General features: G+C 41.4%; 1 protein-coding gene across 2 annotated transcripts; it reads left to right on the top strand.

Moving 5' to 3' along the window:
* The first annotated feature begins 1019 nt into the window (after positions 1–1019).
* LOC103467593 (uncharacterized) lies at positions 1020–20546 on the top strand. 2 transcript variants are annotated; one of them, XM_008414127.3, is made up of 3 exons: positions 1020–1623; positions 17155–18875; positions 18989–20546. In XM_008414127.3, the coding sequence occupies exons 2-3, from the start codon at positions 17313–17315 to the stop codon at positions 19451–19453; spliced, it is 2028 nt and encodes a 675-aa protein (XP_008412349.1). In that variant the 5' UTR covers positions 1020–1623; positions 17155–17312; the 3' UTR covers positions 19454–20546. The 2 variants fall into 2 exon arrangements, with proteins under 2 accessions (XP_008412349.1, XP_008412350.1); XM_008414128.3 differs by lacking the exon at positions 1020–1623 and adding an exon at positions 11902–13554.
* Positions 20547–21476: the final 930 nt, after the last annotated feature.

The following is a 21476-nucleotide window of genomic DNA, read 5'->3' as shown; positions in this document are numbered from 1 at the left end:
AGATTGAACCATGAGTTCTGTTCTCTTCAAAACAATCCTGAAGGATAATGTTCGTACATCAGTTTGTGAACTTTAGCTCAAGCGTTTTTGGTTATGCAACAGGAAACTTCTCTGATTTTTCTCTCAGAAAAAGGAAGATTTTGGAGTGACCTTGTCAAAGTCCATACTTCAGTCTGCAATGGAACGATCATAAACAATATGTTCCTGCTGGAAACATCATATTTTGATGATCTGAAATTATCTACCGCAATTACTGAAGGGCTGCACAGCATCTGTCTGATTACTTTATGCAACACGCTTAGTGCAAACATTTTAAAATAATGGCATGTTTTAATCATTTTAAAACAGAATAATTTAACTGTGTGTAACTGAGTTTCTGGACAGCTCATTCATTTTCTTTAGAAAAACAACATTCTGTATCCTTATTATTTAGATTGAGTGAGGAGGTGGAACAAGCTGTTACTTTCTTCTGTGAGCAATATAATAAAACAACTGTTCAATTAGTAAAAAATACAAGTACTGAAAAGTTAAATGTGTCCTTTAAAATTGTGATGCTCTTGTTATTTTTCTTGAATAGATTAGAGAGTTAAGGAAATCTCCCTCAAAGGGTTTATGCCAGGTCATACTTGATGGGAACTGGGGCATGCAGTACAGTAAAGAGAGCATATGACTTATTGCTAAATTGCACAGGACATTCCCATACCTCGCAGTGGTTTCATAAAAAAAATGTGAGTGATCTATTTTGCGGTTTCATGCCTCAAAGAAAAGCACATGATGCCACCACACGCACATCATGAACGAAGGACTGAGCTAAAAGGAGAACTGACTTGTTATGACTGTGATGAAAACCTCATTGTGTCAGATTTGACCAGCTGGGTGTTACGCTTCATCTGCCGGCGTGTGTCGATACTTTGAGATAAGGTTTAGCTCCACTCATCTAGAGGGACGTGTGTGTCCGGCGAGCACACCTTTCCTCACCATCCCTGCGGCCTCTGATTGGCTCCACTGCAAAGAGGCTGAGGTGTTGCAGCAAATAGCACAGGCTTGTGGGCTGGTCCATTCTGGAGCTCGAGGGAGGTTAATGAGTGAAGCCACTGGGCTGTCAGCCAAACATGAGCAGCAATGCTAAGGCTCCCACAATGAGCCTGACTGTATTACCACTGAGCTCTGTCTAATTATACACTCCCGGCAAGGCAGGGAGAGACAGAGAGCATATTAGGCAGGGGGAGAGGAAAAGTTACCAAGTATCCTGGTCTGGCACAGGGGACTTACCAAGGGAAATGATTGTAGACTAAAGTTTTAAGAGTGAGATAAAAGATTTGTGGCACTGAGAAAGAGGGAGAGAAGATCAGGCAGTCAGGAGAGAGAAACAGCCCGCTCAGACGGAGAAACAGAAAGAGAGAGAGACTGAGGGAGAGAGAGAGAGAGAAAAAGAGAGAGAGCAAAGAGGCGTTTAGAGAGTGAGAAGGAGCAGAGGTAGGAATAGGATGAAGAGAGAGAAGGCTGAGCAGTAGAGAGGAGGAAGAGACTCAGTGTCAAAACTGGATATTCCTGTGTGCCTGCTGCTGCCTGATCCAATGAGAACAACTCTCAGATACGAGCTACGTAAAGGCACCCAGCAAGGTATGTGACCACGGAGCTTCCTCCTCTCAGTGAGAGGGTGTGTGTGTGGTGTGTGTGTGTGTGGTGTGTGTGTGTGTGTCTCCATATTTGTATGTGAAGGAGAGTGCGAGAGAGCACAGGTGTGTTGATAACTTTGGACGACAGGATATAAAAAAAAAAAGTGCTGTGAGAAGATTGATTTAGGAGTTAGTCAAGAGGTGCATGGCTTTCTGAGGAAGGCAGGTCAGCCAGGTATGACAGAAGACACTCAGCAGTGAATAAGTGTGACATGCGTGTTTGCAAGACAAAAACAATGAATGAGTGTTTGAACTAGAGGGAGATTGTGACTGATTGGGAGAGAAAGAGTGTGTGAGGTTTATCTCTCAGCCTGACTGCAGATCAGGGCTTTCAGAATTAGAGCAGTGGGCTTAAATAGCCCTGGTCCAGAGATAGCCAGGGGCCCTCCAGGAGCCCGCTTAAATTGGGAAGGATGGAGATGAGACTGACTAGGGTGGGGCTTGTCCAGTGGGTGTGTGTTTGCGTGTGTGCGTGTGTGTGCGGGGGTGTGCTTGTGTGTGTGTGTGTGTGTGTGTGTGTGTGTGTGTGTGTGTGTGTGTGTGTGTGTGTGTGTGTGTGTGTGTGTGTGTGTGTGTGTGCGTGAGTGTGTGTGTGTGCGTGCATGTGAGGAGATGGTGGTGGTGGTGGTGTCAGAGGAAAAGCATGGTGTGCAGATGTTGTAGTCAAATCTCTGAGAACTCTCGTGTCATTAAAGGTACAATATTCAGGTGTGCAGGTGCATTTGTTAATATTCAAAAAACTGTTTATTATAAGAAACCCCTAACTCAGTAGCTTTATTCCCTTTTCTTACTTTTAACTCATAAAACTTTTCTCTGCAGGACTATGTGAAAAGATCAGAGCTGTGTTGTGCACATTCTGTCACATACGGGCAACAAATCCCTCCTGGTGTTTTGTACACCAGAGAGCAAAGTTATGATTTTTGGTACATCTATTTCTGCTACTGCAGGCGGCATCCTTCTGTTGCCCCAATCACCCATATGCTACGTATAGGAGAATTCACCCGAGTTCCCACAGTCCTTGACTGTAGACGTCATTCAAGCGAGACGTACGCCATTTGTCCCTGCTGACTTAATTCACTTATTTCAATTACTAGCGTGATCTGCCAGAGTCCACAGGAAGTCTTAGGTCTCTGTGTAACTGCTTCCTCTAATGTCTGCTTTGAAGGAACTGCCACAAAGTACAGAGTTTCTCTGACGATGCATTTTTTTTGCTTTTAAGCTTAGATTTGTCACTTATTGAAGGTAAGAAGCAAGGACTCTGTCAGAATGACTCTTGATCTATTCTGGTTCAATTAACGTAAACTTACCTGTTAGTTTATATTGTGTTTCACAATTACTTATTGGAAGAATGCCTGAAGATTAACACCGTAATCACCTATAGCAGAGATTTGTCTTCGTGAAGGTATTTGGTGTGACTGAGCAGGCTCCGATTATTTTACAGCTTTTGGGAAGCAGAAGCACAACTGATCATGTGAGCCGAGTGAAAATTTTGTCCCATGTTTCTTGTGTCACCCTGAGGAGAAGAACAGGTCTCTTGTGGGAGGAGGTTGAGTGGCTGCTGGCCCTTTAAGAGGTCTATTTTTACAGGGGCACACTCATGCATGGAGTGAGGCAGTAGCACACGGAGACTGTATCTGAGGACCACAGCTTTGATACCGAGCGACTGAGGGAGACTCCAAAAATTATTTTAGGTCCAAAGATGAGCATGCTGCTCTTTTTTGGACAAGCTCCGAACATCAAAATCATCATAAATGAAAGTTACTTTGCTTTACCGCCCCTCCCGCCAACTACTAAGGAGAATCTGCCCTTTTCAAGTGGATCTCTCTGAAGTCTAAAAGTGATAATGAGTGGGTGCATGCAGCGTAGACATCCTTATACCCACTTATACCAACATTCCTACGTATTTGTTTTAATATGCAGATAGTTGCAAAAGAAAGCTGAAAATATGTATACTCTTAAAAAACGCACACAAACACTCGCATAAAATACAGTTTAGTTTGTCCCCCAACGCTCCTTGAAAGTAGCCGAGTAAATGTGCAGATTTCTTCACAAAGACCCATACGTGCATTCAGAGGTGCACGAAGCGCTATTCACCCACATAAAAAAAAGATTACTTATACATCCTCAATATCTGGACCTAAAATAATCTTCTCCTTATGCAATCTGCATGTTATATAATGCATGGCCTGTCATTATCACAGCGCTCCTTCACGCCCTGCTGTGCCTCTCCACCTACAGCACCACGCAGACAGGCAGACACACAGACACACACACGCACACACACACCCTACATCTTGTGTTAGCAGTCATATACTCTACTCTAGCACTCTCACACTCTCACCCACGCTGAGTGTATGCTCTCAAACAGCCACCCAGATGAGTGAGAGGGAAAGACAGAGAAGGGAGACGGAGAGTGGGTGGGGTGGGGAGGCTGAAAGTGAAATACAAAGAAAGGGAAAACTATAGACTGAAGTGTACATTCATGCCGAGACTACGCATTTGCATGATTGCAAGAATCTATGCACATGCCCTTCTTGTGTCTGTGATTTTCAGTACAGCATGCCAACACAAAATCAGATCTGAGGGCCACTTGTGGGGGCAAGAGTTTAGCAAACATTTGAACTTCTGTAACCACCGACAAGTATTTATTTTCTTAACAGCTTTCTTCGCTGCTTCTTCGGAAAGTCAAGAAACACTCACCACCTCACTGCAAACAGACGGAGGGATAATCTCTCTCATTGTCACTCACGAGTCACACCTACTGTATGGGCGAGCATTTACATGCCTTTGCCTGTCTTCCATGTCATCCACTTGCAGAAAAGAAAATGAGTCACATTTTCTCTCCTCTTTTTTTTGCAGAAATATTTTAATAAATCATGCAGTGTGCACATTAACTGGCTCTTTATAATCACAAATATGAGGGTATTTTATTGTGAATCAGGCTGAGAGGCTAACATGAAGTACACATTTTTTTCTTTTACAAATGAAAATCTGAAAATCATGGTGCGCAGATATGCTCTCCCACAATGAGTTAATGATTTGTAGAACCAACCTTTGCAGTAGGCAAATAGTTTCAAATCTTTGGTGGTATTTTCTTCATAGATACTACAATTTTTGCCTATTTTTCTTTATTAAATACAAAGTTTTGCAACAGATCTTCAATTATATTTAGGTCTGTACTTTTACTAGGCCGATCTAAACATAACTGACTGTATATTTAGAGTCATTATCCTACTTGAAGATAACCCTTCATTTCTTTGCCTAATCATTTGCCGCATCTAACAGCTTTTCTTCCAGCATTGCTCTTAATTATAGCTCATTTCATTTCCACATCGATGCTAACCAAGGTTAATGCTACTTCTAAATACATCCATTTTTACAACATGACTCTTTAGTAATAAACACAATTCTTCCAAATATACAGCTTAATGTTGTATATTCTTACAGTTGGTGACCTGCAAACGTTCAACCTTAGATGCCTCGTAGCATGAGTCACCTTTTGCTACCGGCTCAGAGAGCACATTTTTAAACAAAACAAGGAAACAAGCAAAAAAAAAAAAAAGAAGCAGTTTCAGACAGCACAGTTCTGTTCCTACAAATGCCATCTCAACTTAGTCTTTAGAAACAGCTGCACTTTCAAGTAAAGGAAATGTTACCAAAAAATAACAATTCCCACTTCAAAGTAAAACAGACAGGTTGAAACTACACAGATATGCTTGTGTGTAAATTATGTACTTCCTATTTGACTCCTACTGCTGTTTCTGACAAACAGAAATCTTATTTTCTGGCTAGCAATATTTGCTTTTGAGGATCAAGATAGCGACAAGTTTAAAGTGTTTCGAGAGATGGACAAATGTCAGTGTTGAGCACAGGATTTTTGAGCTCTATGACAAATGCATCGAGCTTATTGGCGAGATAAGGTTGGTAACCTTAGGCCTAAAAAAACCCTGCCTCCATTCAACAGAGACAACAGTTGTCCAATTATGGTCAGTATTCCAATATTCTATTCTATTCTATTCTATTCTATTCTATTCTATTCTATTCTATTCTATTCTATTCTATTCTATTCTATTCTCTTTACAACTAAATATTTTCATGTAGTATTACATATGTGTACATTCATATTCATTTATTTATTTATTTATTTGTTTGTTGGTTGCTTGTGTTTTTTTGCTAAATTCGTAAAAGTGTATTTTCTCCATCACTCTTTCTGGTGAGCTGAACTTTCTCAATAAGGGACAAATAAAGTTTTTTTATTTTTTTTTATTTTACCCTATTCTATTCTATTCTTTTCGATATAAAAAACGATATAAAATTAGTTCTACATTTATGGCCTTCGTAGATCTGGGCTCTCCCCCAGTTGATCTGATATGAGAACACGCTTGGGATCTGAGCCAAAGAGACCAGGAGTGTGATGAATAATCCCAAACAGAAGTCAGTGTTTGAACACAGCTGACACTGTGCCAGACTACTTAAATGTGACAGACACACCTGTCGTTCAAATTCTCTCATGAGAGCAGGGTGTTTCATGGCATGCATTTCTTCTCTGATCTACTTGCAGCATGTGTGAAAGAGAGGCGCGTAATAATGAAGGTGCGATGGCTGGTCATTTGCAAACACGTGCATGCGCCCTGTCTGTTACTTGACCACATGCAAAGGGTCGTTTTCTTGAAATGGATTGTTTTCCTTGGCTTTGACTCGCTAACCCCAGTGTATGATCAAGCAGCATGCTCTCCTCCTCTTCATTTCAACTACAATGAAGGTCAGCAACCTTTCAACCCTGCCACCCACCACTTACACCCACCGCTTTTCAGTTAGACCTGCCTTTATCCTTTTGCTGAAGCCCATGCATGTGAGCTCGCTCCCTCTAGGTTTCGGTATCAATGTGTAGTGAGTGTAGCATCTGAAGCAAATTTCATCTGGAGAGCTGACCTTAATCTAATTATTTTTGGAATTATTTTCAATCAAGAGCAAAATGAAGATCAAAAATCGTTGTATGAATTCATTTGTGCTTGTTTGAATTCTTCAGCAACGGTGCGGAAATAGCTTCATGTGAAAAAGCTCTATCAAAAAGCGGTATTTCATTTATCCGATTCAGACATATTACTGTTTAATCTGCAACACTTTTCTATAGCAAGCAGCCTAAGGAATGAGTTGAGTAAATGACTGCAACAGCAGTAGATATGGTGTGGGAGGGGTAGTGGAGCAGCAGCAATAATGGCAGTGTATAGCAACGTTGCCTTGAATACCAGCAATGATAAAGGTATTCTAGACAGAGTCTCTAAAGCCAGTCTAGACAGTCTATCTGAATATGAATGCCACTTAAGCTACCGGTGAGAGACCAGGCTATGCTGTCTCTCTGTGGAGATGTCATGTTTGGTTACTGCTTGATGACATTTTAACTGCTGAAACAGAATGAGCATAAACCCCAGGTTTGACTGGCACTCAATAGGTGGACAAAGCCAAAAACAGCCAAATGTTTAGGAGAAACGGTGCCCCCCCCTCACCCCCCTCCCACTTCCTCCTTCACACGCTGAAACTTCACATGCTTGTCCTTGCTCTTTCAAGCTTTTTTTATTACCACTCTCCTGCTGCTTCCACCTCTCTTGTAAGCCGGTGATCTCATAGCATGGGAGTGCATCAAAGGCTCTGAGTCTGGTTAATCATATCTCATACTAGTGAGAAGATCTCCTGCCAGAAATACAGTGAGCCAACACACACACACACACACACACACACACACACGCACCCGCACACGCACACACACACACGCACACACACACCCCCACACACGCATACACACATATACAACGTAACACAAAAAAGTTGGGAAGCTAATTTGGGAAAGAGCTGCGAGAACAGAAATAGAAAAGCATGACTGTGCATCAGCCTTGTATGACATCACTACTTGCTGACACCTAACCTATAGTATCACATTTGAAGTTCTATTGTGTGTGTTTTTTCATCATGATAGCTGCAAGTAGAAGCCATCAAGGTTTGAATAAAAAGACGTTTCAGATGCAGCCAAATTATAATCTTCAGAATGTGGGGGGGGAGGGTGAAACTCCCATCAAACGACATTTTAAATGCCAAATAAGTGACAATGGCATTACACCTGCAATTGGAAATGTCATATAAACTGTGACACATGTTTCACACTGACACACGCGTATGAAAAGGAGAGACGGAGAAGCGCTCCTGCAGCGGATGGCCCCGCTATGGTCAGAGCAAAAAGCAGAACGAGGTGGAGGAATTTTTTTACTTCTGCTGACTGGCTGACCTGCATGTAATTAGTCAAGTCATATTTTTAACTGATATTGCGTAAAAGCCAGCTTAAGGAGCCGTGACTGCCCTATTTATACCCCAGGGGCTAATGGCCCGTACCACTAACGCAGGGGGGATTTCCTCCCCAGAACCATACTAAGCCTGCCTTAGGCTGTACCAGTTAGGATTCACAAGGGATTAGCCAAGCAATACATTACAGGCCTCAGCGTTTGAATCACTCACACACTACAGGAGTCTGCTGTCAGCTTGGGGCTTTTCAGAGTTCAGCAGTTTATTTATTTCAATTTTCTGTACATTTAACATTATTTTCACTCAAACAAGAAAGATAAAACAATGTAAAAGGAGTGACAGTTTGAAACTTGCACTTTGTTGTTTTATTCATATTTTATGACTAAAGGATGGCATGATGAAAATTATTAATATGCCTCATAATTATCAGTGAAAAAATACCTTTCTTGTAATGACCGCTCAGCATTAGGGATATTTCCATTGATTTTTTACTATTTATCTTTGGTGATAATAGCCACACACTTGCCATCACCCCAATATGCATCTCCCTCCAGAGTCTCTATCAAATGCAAGAGTCCAAATCCACGCCAAAACATTACAATTATTTAAAGTGAAATGCATCAGAGCTGGTAAAATTAAAGGATTACTTCAAACGTATCTGCCCAATAATTTGACCCTTAACTTAATTTATGTTTCTTTTTTTGGAATCAGTTTAGCTTATTCAATCATAAATTCAGTTCAAATATATTATACTGTCAATATATTGCACCTGTTTACGACAAATGCCAAGCAGTCCAACTCACATCAAGTTACAATTAAATAATGCAATTGTTTAATTGCATTACGAGAACCAGATTATGAAAGGGGCAAATTTTCTCTATTTGTTAAACTTATGTTGCTTGTATTTACCTATGAAACCGGATGAAAGTCCTATACTATAGGCCCATTCATGCAATGATTGTTTTGACTGAGGCATTGCTGCAGGCTCATCCTGCAGAAGAATGGGTCATTGCCCTAAAGGCTGGCCTGGCTTGTCGCCCAACAAGCTATTGCCTGTATCACTCCGTCCTTCTATCAGCTTAGCCAGGCTCCTTGTAGCGTAAGCCACCACAGTAGTACTCCCCTCCTCCCCTCAGCCCCTCCCTGCATTACTTTGTCTCTCCAACTCTTCTCTAAATCTAACTTTACGATTTTTCAAAGGATCTCTCTCTCTGTTTCTCTCTGTTTCTCTGCTCTTTGCCCTCATCTCGCCATACTCTCCTCTACTCTTCCCCTCTGTTCAGATCTATTACATTCAGCAACAAAATTTCTGCTGCATCAGACGTCCATCATAGATCTCCTTCTCAGCTTGAAACGTGATAGGACACCCAATACAGGGATACTCATGAGGAAGGGCAGATGTAAAGAAAAAAAAAAAGAACAATCACAAAGGAAATGACTATTTTCTTATAAATCAGACCCTCAAAGTATTATAGTAAAATGTTCAGTCACCTGTTGCGGTTCTTGCTTCGTTTGCTCTTGATGTGCTATGATTTCTTGAATGCTGCCTGACTCATTTGACCTTTCTTGTCGAGACTTGACCCTGTTTGTGTGTATCTGTGTGTGTGTGTGTGTGTGAGAGAGAGAGAGAGAGAAACAGAGAGAGAGGGGGGAGGAGATGGGCAGATTACACCGTGCAACACCACAGAGAAAGACAGACAGAAACAAGAGATATGGAGGAAGAGTATACACCACCAAATGACTCAGGTGGTGCTATAAATGACTGGCAATGCAGCATGGATCTCTTGTGCTTTTGCTTGTGTTGACGTTTGTGTGTTTTGGATATATTAAATAGCCGAGGGTGCCTCCACGAGTACAACAGTGTAGTCATTTCCATATCTCAATGCTGCGCTGCATACTTTTGTGATCAATCCATCCATATTTCTTTCTTTTTCTCTATGACTGGACTGCCATGCGCACATTCATATCAAACATGACTTTGTGCTTTGAAATTCATCAGATTATACAGTGCCTTGCAAAATGATTAAAACCACCTGAGCTGTTTCGCTTCTTGTCACGTCATAACCACCAAGGTAAATATTTTTTTTTGGAATATTTTGTGATTCCCCGAAAGAAGAGAATAATTTTGAAGTAAAATTTGAAAGAAGCATATTTTTTTTCAACTATTTCACAAATCAAAATTTGCAAGTGTGCCTAAAATGTTTGCAGCCCCCTTTTATTCAATACTCCTAAGTACTAGGACTCCTAACAATATTGGGAATAATTTCCCATTATTGCTATAACTCCATAACAATTCATATTGCAATATATTCAATGTTCAATATATTCATCCATCCATTTTCTAACATCCTTGTCCCTCAGTGGGGTCAGGAGGGGTGCTGGTGCCTATCTCCAGCTAGCGTACCGGGCGAGAGGCGGGGTTCACCCTGGACAGGTCGCCAGTCTGTTGCAGGGCAACACAGAGACAGACAGGACACACAACCAGGCACACACACACTCACACCTAGGGGCAATTTGGAGAGGCCAATTAACCTGACAGTCATGTTTTTGGACTGTGGGAGGAAACCGGAGTACCCAGAGAAAACCCACGCATGCACAGGGAGAACATGCAAACTCCATGCAGAAAGACTGGGGCCGGGAATCGAACCCAGAACCTTCTTGCTGCAAGGCAACAGCTCTACCAACTGCGCCACTGTGCAGCCCCATGTTCAATATAATGTTCATAAATTTTACTGGCCTCCAATCCAGAACTACACAGCGTTCTGGAGGATGTCAGCGGAGGAAAGGCTTTAGTCTGATGGGCAGCTAAGCAAGGTGGATGCCGCCATCCAAGTCTCTCACTCATTGGTAATCTAGCAACAACCTGTTGAGCAATTTGCACAGCAGTAGTTTCAGGTTTTGCCACCACACCTCATAGTTGCTTAAAAATAATTAAAAGCAAACAAACAAAAAAAAAGCAACAGCGTGGAGCAAAGGGAGTTAAATGGCAGCTTGAGAAAAAATTGTGGATAAAACAGGAGACAAGATCTCACCACTGTATTGGCAGTATTTCAGATATTTTAATACAAAAACAATCAATGATTATCTGTATCGGCTCATAGGAATCGTTGACATTGTGATATGTTTTTTCAGGCATATCATCCAGTCCTACTAAGTATAATTATGTAAGTTCAGATATTGCCTAGTTGTTGAAAACAGTTAATCTGTGTGCAACTGAGTCTCAGTATCAATTCAGTTGTCCTCTGAAGGCCGTGCACATCACACTGAACATGCAATCTTGAGTGATGCTTTTATACAGGGCAATCCTGCAAGGAGACCGTGCTACAAAAAAACTTGAGACTAAGGAAAGGACATCAGAGTGTATTCATGTCAGTCAAAGCCCACCGCGTGATTTTGAACTGCATTATTTTTGGTTTGACACAACAATCCCCCAAATATACAGTCATTAGCAGTTGTAAGAATTCAAAATATGAAAAAAGAATATGAAAAAGAAAAGCATGACAGCTTTTACGTGACGCTGTTATGCATTTTCATATAATTGATTTCCCATTATTTAACATCTATTATTTTCAACTATCTAAAAACCTTGTTTTGATGCTTTTGATAAAGAAGTGAGAAACATATAAAACATAGCCTTGCATCAAGCTGTTTAATTTACAGCCAAGGTTGTTTGTGTATTAAATCAATAGAAATGTTTTTCTTCAGAAGAAACCTCTCCCTAATATATAGACAGCTACATTTAAGTTAGCAGCGCATTGAAAAGTCTATAGAAAGAACTGTTATTTTCTTTAAATGGATTCATGTTTGGCTTATTGATTCTTTCTATGTATCCTGAACCTGTTTAGTCAATAATGCTTAAATGTCGCACACGTTTCAACAATTTAAGATTACACCGATTTCAGTCATACGTCAATGATTTCATTTTCATGCGGCCCTGCAGCTGTTTGGTCTTTCATCCAGGATATTCCGAAATTCTTCGTTTACGTTTCTGCCCACATGAAACATTTGCTGGAGCAGACAGCAGCCGTGCCCACACAACCTCAGTGTCTATCATCTTCCGTCTGAGCTTGCTTTGAAAAATAAAAGTAACATTCTGTAAAATGTCAGAGGTGATGTTTTTGGCAGTTGTCGCCTCCCAGTGAGGATGTTTCAGTGTGGGCTTCCCGCTGAATTTTGTTTTCACACCTCCATTTCTTATTAACCCTTCCATTTGGCTGCGGTTGATAAGTGAGTCAAGGTTAATGTCTTGTTTGTGGGTAGAAGTCTGTGTTTTGTTCTGCATTTTAAGAAGATCTACGAGCACATGGCCCAAAACCCTTTTCTTGGTTTGTTTCCTTTCCATGTATGCCTCTTGATTGTTTCTGTGCTCTGAATGAACGCTACACTCACGAATAGAGTACTAACAAGCCAAGGCAGCCATACCATCACACTCCACTTGTACTGACTGAATCACTGAAGCAAATCATTCAGAGCTCCCCTGCAGTGCTCCTGTGTGCGTTTGAACTTGTTTCAGTATGTGTATAACTGCGCATATGTGTGTGTATGCGTGCGTGCGTGCGCGTGTGTGTGTGTGTTTATGTTTGTGCAAGCATAGAAAGTCAAATCAAATGTATTCATAAAAGCTCTCTTAATAAGCAGGTTCGTCACAAAGTGCTTTGATGAGAACAAAGGACACAAATTCAGATGAAACTGCAGATAAACAAAAAAGAGCACTGTGCATGTGTGCGTGTGTGTGCGTGTGTGTGTGGGTCTGTGTGTGTTGCTGTGCATGTGCTTTTCTGTGTTTGTGTGTGTTCTTGATGGATGTGAGGTTTAGTTTTGAGTCAGAGGCACCAGCAAAAGCCTAAGTCTGAGAGTGTGTGTAGGATGAGCCTCCTACCACGTCCCTCCCTGTCTCTCATCAACTGTCTTTCTGCCTCCCCTCCATCCTTTTCTTTCTTCTATGTGTCAGCATGTCTTCTGTAAATGTCATTACAGACATAAATTAGTGATTTGATTGCTCTTCACTTGACTGATTAGCAATATTCCATGTTTTCAACTGGAGACAGTTTGTTAGAAGTAGAAGACATCAGACAGCAACGAGATCTGGAGTCTGCATCCTTGACTGTGCATACATATGAGTGCATGTATATGTGTGTATGCATGTTTGTATCCCTCACAGTGATTAAAGCAAGTGGGCGGCAGCAGCAACTGGTCTGCCTGTGTGGCTCTGCATAGCAGACATGTTTCTCACTGCTAGATATTACTCATTTCCTCAGCCCTTTGCACACACAAGCACACGCACACACACACTCTCTTGACACACACATGCTCACAGGCACAACAGACACGGAGACGGATAGCAGACTCTCAGTTTTTTCCTTCAGTTTGGTGGGCTCGCTGGTGTTATTTCACTCGTTCAGAGATCAGAGGCAGGGCGTAGCTGCAGGCTGCTGATATCTGCGGGTGTTGGAGCCCATGGCGGTGCTGTGAAGGAAGCACTGTGGCACAGTAAGGAGCTGGGAGGTGGGCTGACCCCCCTGGGAGGACTAGAATATGAATGAGTACCAGCTCTGGGACATCTCCTCACCCCGGTACCAAGGTCAGTCTTACATCACAGCAGCTGCCAACTTCATCCACCTGCATGTTCTAACTCTTTTCCTTTTGGCTGACATCTGTTCCTTGCTTATCTATTACTTATAGTACAACTGACTTAATATTTCAAGTTTCACAAGTGGGACATTTTAGACAATGTATTTATCTGAGGTTTGTAGTCACAAGTCGGAGTGCATGTTTGACACGTCTCAAGCAGATGCATGAAGAGAAAAGGCGGGATAACATAGAGCACGGCATAAGTGGGTATGAGTTTATTTACCTAATTGGTAAAAAGAGTTAATTGTTATTATTGTTATTTTTGTTAAAGCTAATTACACATTTTTTTGTTTACTTTCTGATCAAACCCCTAAGCTTTTTAGCTTATTTTACACGTAGGAATGAGCAACGTTATGTTGGGTGCGCTCTGTTTCTTTGGATGTGTTGAAATGTTTCTGTAGAACAACAGTAGCTCCAGCTAAACTCCAGCTCACTGTGCGCGTCTGCACAGTGTAGGAGTATTCTGTTAGGAGACATTTCTTTTCAAACTCCTCCACATGCACAATTGTACTCTTTGTTTTGCTGTACACTTTTTGCAAATTTATATTACGTCTATTTTGGAGAGGTGGGAGTAAGAGTCATCTGAGGACAAATGCTAAAACAGGATTATATTTAAAACAATTTGTTTCAGACAGTATCGTAAATTAAGAAAAAACATTTCTTCATTCAAACAACATTTTTTTTTAATAAATGTAATTTTTATTGTATTTTGAGTTTGTTCATTTCTTAAAATAGTAGGATTGATTTATTTATCAAAATAAATCAATCCTAAAATAGAAATAAATAAATATTTTCTATACCTCTTTATAAAAACAAAATTTTTAAAAAATATATAAACATCATTTAAAGGGCACCATTTAATTCTGTTGTTATGTTTCAGAAGTTATCTTTAAACAGACATTTTTTTTTGTTGCAATAAAAACATTTTTTAGCTGAAACAATTAACAGCTGTATTTTCCTGTGCAAAGTACCTTGAAAATAGAGGTACTTTGTGTGTCTATTAAACAGTTTAAAGAAAGGCTTTTGAATTGACTGATTTAATGAAAACGAACAACAGAATATATATATATATAATCACACCATTGGCAGTCTGAAGTGTTCTTGAAAATAAGTCTACAGGTGTTTTTGTCTGGCCACCTTTGAGACGAGTTACTCCAAGTTGCTACTTTTTAAGTTACTTTAGCAGACTTTAACTAAAGCCACTCCTAGACTTAAGCATCATATTGTTGTCTCTGTTCATGCATGACAGGATGAAAATCTGACAAACGTGCTATTGAGATTTGAGCCCAACAAGTTTAATATTTGTTTTTTTTTTTACTAGGAATTCTTCCATCTTGTGGGTCTAACACTTCTTTTCTTAAGCACTGATCTATATATAATTGAAAGCTCAGCCAGTGGTTTCAAACTTCTTAAATTCTTAGGACATTGAAACAGTAGCTTAATACTGCAGTAATAGCTTTTCACATTTTGCTTATTTGTCTTCTTTGTCACCATTTTTTGTGGTCTAAGATGAGGGCACATGACAAGATTTTTTGTTGTCAGTGCTCTTCCTCCTTTTTCTCTTTCTCCTAGGATTTTCTTAGTTGAAAATAACAAATTGGTGCATTACTGCCGCCAACTGGCATTTTTTTTTACCCACAAAATTGATTGAAATTTGCTACATTCGGATTACTTTTGTTGGTAAATCGTGTGTGGTTGTAAAGTGTGTGATCTGTGTTTTGTTCAGATTGTCATACAAAGAAGACAACTGAAACCAGTCAGTGTGAATTCCAAACCTTTCCAAACTGGCAAACACTGCAAAAGTTGTGTAGTTTGCCTCCAGCTTTACAGTTGCTCCGACACATCAGATTAGCTGTGAAACGTTTTATAGACTTTTGGTTCCTTATGACGACACTTGGTTCCTTATGAAGACACATGGTTCCTTATTCTTGATGAACTATTTTAAATCTGACAAAGATGGACTTCATTCAGGATGTAGAAATACAGGGATGGCACTTCACCTCAGTAGTAGAATTTGCAGAGGTTGAGTGACAGAATAGAACAAATACATAATAGTATATTGTGGTTGAATTATTAATCAAATAGATAATCCAGAGCTTATATTTCACTTGGAATTAGAAGGAAACCTTTAAATCAATTTCAGAATGAGCCTGGAGACAACTGCATTGCTTATCAGATGTGCATTACTTCATGTTCACTACATCTTTGTTGGGCTGACAAATATGCATCATGTCATGTTAACTGTACAAACATCCCAAACCTCTCACTGCCCTATTTTTGGTTTCCAATAAGATGCTCAAGCAGCTTGTTACACTTGCTCTGTTTTTGGACCGAGTCTCTTGATGAGCAACAGCACACCCGCCTCTCTAAAAACTATCCCCGTCTAACCTCTCTAACCAGCTGGATGTATATGAGTGTGTGCATATGTGTGGACACAGTTGCCATGGAGACAGTGTGGCGGATGGTGAGGCGGCAGGGAGTTGGTTAGCAGTTGACAGACTAGCGGGTGAGTGCGGGGCTTGAGTGGCCGGCAGCTGGAGGAGCGACATGTTGGAGGAGGGAACGGCTGGACTCGCAGCCATCATTTCAAAAGGGCTCTTTTAAAACACTGGGAGAAGAATTAGTGGAGCTCCCCCGCACTTCTCACTGAATGAAGTGAGGCTGACATTCGAGGACTCAAACACAAAGACTCAAACAATTGAACACATTCACAGATTTTTTTTTTTTTCACAAACAAAAACATGACATGGAAACATGTCACACACACACACATGCACACGGAGGCAGACACACATATTTGCCCAAACCCCTGCTGCGACGCCTATTTAAAATGCAAATACGCATATCCTGTGTCTACAACAACTGGTGGTAATATCAACAGTGACTGTGTCAGCTTTTGGTGGGCAGTGACCAGCTTTGTCTATCACTGGTGGAGTGCTTATAGTCGCTTGAGGGAGTATTTGTCTGTTATTGTCTATATGTTCATCTGAAAGTGAAGGGTTGAGGGGGTGTTGGTAGTAAGCTTATGTAGAATACTGAGAGTACCCGAGGATGTCGTGGGGGTGGATCATGAAAGTGGTACAAAAGCGTATCTACATATTCCAATCATCCCCGAAGAGTCAGAGATGAAAACTCTCCTGCTGTCGGGCCTTCCTGAGTGTGTTTTTGTACATACTTACTGCACTGCCGCTGAACTTCACTGGCTGCAAAATGTATTTTTAGCTCACATGTGGGAGTAATGTGTTTGAATGAAACGAGCAAGATGGGAAGTTTCAGTTGCACCACACTGGACATGTTAGGTAATGACTAATTAGCAACAACCATCAGAAAGCTACAAGTTTCTAACCTCTTCAAAGTAGTTTGGAAGAAAGAGTGAGTGGCTGATTTCGCTCCATCTGTCTGGTACAGCTGAATATTTGTTTGTATGTCTGACCATACTGACAGCTAAGTCTTAACTACAACTCATGCCAGGACCTAACAGACTGTTCTTTCCCAATGTTCACACTTAATCTCTCCTACTTCTGTCTCTTTCTCTTTTGCTCTGCTCTAGGTGAGTGGTGCTTCAGTGCAAGAGCAGCAACAGCGATCCAACAGTGATGCTGTGTACCGGCCTTCCCCTCTGTGTGCACCCCTCGTTTTCCCGTGAGGCCCATGTGACCTAACCTACACTAACACACAGGGGGCCCCCACTGCTGCTGGAGCCCACCCATGAATCCAAGCCCTGACCGCAGCAAAGAGCGCCTCCCTCCCAAAAAGAGGGAGTCTCGGCAAGGGTCTGCAGAACACCACGTCCCTCTGGATGAGTTTAAACCGCCTGTGCCATTTCGGAGCCGGCATAGTGCCAGTAGAGGGGAGGGAGGCAGGGAACACAGTGACCGGGACAGAGTTCTCTCTAACCCAAACCCCCATCTCCTAAACAGTCCTCCAGCCCTTCCTCCTCCAGCATCAGGTCTCCATGTGCCATTACCATGGTCCCTGAACTACTCTTCACCTGTTTCTCTTCCACTTTTTCCAGGCCAGGTCAGCGACAGAAGGAGCTCGTTGTCTCCTGCCTGGAGAGATGATCCCCACACCTCAACCTTACCCCATCACTCTAGGTGGCTCAGAGGGGAGGGACCACTATCATTGCCTCCCTCCCCATCTTCTTCCTCTTCTTCCTCATTTAAGACTCCTTTTCCAGCAAGTACAAGAGAAATATGGTCCTACCTTAACACCAGTCGCCGGGATTATAGCCCCTCTATCTTTTCTCCTTCCTATTTGTTTAACCCTCACTCTTTGTATCCCCAAGACCCCAGCTTAGTTGATGTAAGACCTAGATACAAAAGGCCTAATGGCTTAGATGGGTCAGGCAGCAGGACTGCCTCAGTTTCCAGACCTCTCCTCCCTGGAGAGTATGGGAATGACAGATCTAGGCTTGATGTAAGTCAATATACTTTGCATGCCAATGGTGCACGTAGACAGCAGGAGGACCTGATCTCCCCTGTCCATTCTGCAGGGGCATTTTTGTCAGATTCTCAACCTCAAGTAAGCCCTGAACCACATTCCTCACTGCAGGAAATAAATCAGTCTGGGAAGACCAGCTCCACTTCACTCCCCACTAGTCCACATACCCTTGGACCAGACGCAAGGGCTGGCAGAGGTGGACTTCTGGACCATGTGGGGGCTACACCATCTGAGGCCCAATATTACCCCTTTGGATCAGTCACCCATCCCAGCCCTCATCCCCAGGCCTATCCTCTCTCCAGCTCCTCAGGAACACTTTCATACAGTCTGCATAGGGAGCCAGGTCCAAGGCAGCACACACTAAGGAATTCGCCACACTCACCCCTTAGTCTGCCTAACAGCCATGACAGGTCACAAAGAGAGTGGGATAGAGACCTAGAAAGAGACAAGGTCCTCCAGAGGGACAGGGAAAAGGGTAAAGTAAAAGATAAGCAATTACATCTTGACAAAGACCAAGAAAGAGAGAGTGAGCGCGAGAGACGACGCAACAGAGGGAGAGATGTTTCTCCTTCCAATCTTCAGACATCATCCCCAGCCCTGCGGCCATCTCCCCCTGCACTCCTACCTCATTTCACCAAGGGGTCTCTGATTGAGCTGGCCAGCGGGCGGTTGAAACGAGTGGAGGAGCTGAGGACTGAAGACTTTCTGAGGAGTGCAGATACATCCCCTGAGTTCCACCTCAGCACCTGCACTGTTCTGGTGATTTCCCCAAGCAGTACACAGGGCTTCAGTCACCTGCAGGTTCACCTTACAGATCGCAACTCTCAGGTCAGCTTTTGCTAGGGTTGAATGCTTCTCTTTAAGAAGTTTGTCAGTGTTGTAATGTTGAATGGCAAAAGTCCCATTGACTCTAAAGTAATCCTGTTCTTGTTTTTGTTTAGGAGTTACTGCAGGTCTTGGTGGAGTACCCGTTCTTTGTGCAAGACCAGGGCTGGTCTTCCTGCTCTCCTCAGAGAACTACACAGCTGTATGGCCTGCCCTGCCGTCAGCTTAGTGAGGGTGATGTTTGCCTAGCCCTAACCCCAATGCCCACACAAACTCAGCGGACACCCAGCCGCACCAGCTCTAGGGCTCATCGCACGCAACTGCTCCCCAGAGGTCCAGCAGATTCAAGCAGCTCGCAAAGGGAGGAGATGCCACCACCACCTCCACCCCCTCCACTTCCTTCCCAGCCACCCCTTTTAACACCAGGCCCTTCTTGCAAACAGGCTACAGATACTCCCACAAAGGAGCAGCAACAGCCTCGTAAACGGCGCTGGTCTGCACCAGACACACTTCCCTCAACCAGAACTGATAAAAGCCTCCTGGATTTACCTCATGGCTCCAAGCTAATGAAGTGGCAGTAGAAACTTGCACATGCATACTTACACACACACATGAGCACATACACACCCTCCTTGTCTCTGTTGATCCTACCAAGACAAACAATGGAGAGACCTCAAGGTAGGGTTGCAGGGAAGATATACACAACAATAGAAGACAAAAATTACAAGTGATCTAATTCATAAAGATGTAACCCCTGTTGACCCTTTCATTTCTTTTCCTTTTTTTTCTTTACATTTCCCCTTCCCTTCCCTGTCCTTTCCTGTCATACCCTTTATTTTCCTTTCTTTTCCTTTCCTGTTATTTCCATTCCCTCACCCTTTCCTTTTCTGAAAGGAGCAGCAGGGTGCATGTCAATTTGCTCCTTCACCATTTGGTACTTTTGTAGTTTTGGCCATTTCATAACTGATTATTTTGCACACAAAAGGATGCTGTCCACCGGAGGGACGTTTTACACTGACCATGCATCAGCTTGTACCAGTCATACCTGTGTTTCTTTCCTTGATTCAAAGAAAATATCTACATCCTACTTAATGCAAAGAGATGTGTTTCTACAACTCCAATACATAATATCTTACAAGATCACTTAAATGTATATTGGTTTGCCCCGTGGGTTCTAATCTATGAATTTTCAAGTGATCTAAATAGAACAGAGTGAAGTACATAATCTTCAGGTAATGATATACAGTTGAACAAAATTACATGAAAGTTATTATACTATTATTATCATTTTTCTCCATAACTGACAAAAATACACAACAGCCTAAAATAAACTGATGCACCATGGTGTAAGTTCATAAGAGAGTATTCAATTATTTATTCAAGTGCATAAAATAGAAGGAGGAAGGAATGAAATGGTAATGCTCAGTTTCAAATTTGAGTACAAACTGGTGAAGGGGTGAATTCACTCAGAGATATAGCAGCAACTAATTGACTCTTTACAAAGACACTGAAGATATTTAATGAGACAATCAAGCACTTGTCTGTGTTCACTCTGTTTTTGCTATGGTCGTCCCACACACCTTCTCAATAAAAGTAATTACTGCAGGGTATTTTCAATCAGTGTTATGAAAGTAAACGCTATTGAGGAATTGCATATATATATATATATATATATATATATATATATATATATATATATATATATATATATATATATATATATATATATATATATATATATATATAAACAAATTTTAACTATATATATATATTACATTACAGATGTTATATACAGTAAATATGCTAAACAGATTTAATGCAATTTCTGTCAATCTTGCAATGCAGTTTTTCTTTAATTGTTTCTTTTCTTGCATCGGAGCCGATGTTTTCACACCGGCCTGGGCAGGCAAGGTGAATGTATGAGCAACTCTTCGCCTTTTTTTGTAATTCTTATCACTGGGAGTCATTTCAAAAGGTTGTTCATCAAAGCATTACTCTCCAATATGTTCTTAACATTATCTCTGAGAAAGGGAGAACACTAATGAAAACTGCGTAACAGACAATCCCACCCACACAGGCAGGTCTGTGCCACATCGCCTCAACACTCATGGTGTTTTTCCATTAAAGACTGAATGATGGAAGGAGTAAAGAAGGTGCAGTATGGCTGAAGAGTAATGGTGCTAATAACACGTTGGAACATGATGCTTTGTGAATGCTCTTGACCCCTCTGTGTACTGTACGCTTCAGTTCCCGTCTCATTTTTTTAATGTACTGTATATGTTCGAAGGCAGGGAAAAAAAATGATGAAAGTATTTTAAACTCAGATACGGGTAAATCATCTGATTCAGCACTCTCTCTCACTTTAGTTTGTTTTTTTTTTTATTTTATTTTATTTTAAAGGAGAAAAATCTTACCTGTTACTTTATTTTCTTTTTAAATGTTACAGCTACAAAAATGTATATTTTTTAAAAAATTGTGATTCTGTTATATGATGTTCGATAGAAATAAATGAGAAAAAAGCTTTATAGATTTAATTTCTGTGGTCAATTTATTCCACATATTTGTTCCAGAATGAGACAATTAAATTAGCATGTCATACTCTGA

Source organism: Poecilia reticulata, chromosome 7, assembly GCF_904066995.2.
Source record: "Poecilia reticulata chromosome 7, P_reticulata-male-v2, whole genome shotgun sequence".
Classification (NCBI taxonomy): domain Eukaryota; kingdom Metazoa; phylum Chordata; class Actinopteri; order Cyprinodontiformes; family Poeciliidae; genus Poecilia; species Poecilia reticulata.
The sequence above is the reverse complement of the archived record's forward strand: the minus strand, read 5'-3'. Positions and strand labels throughout refer to the sequence as shown.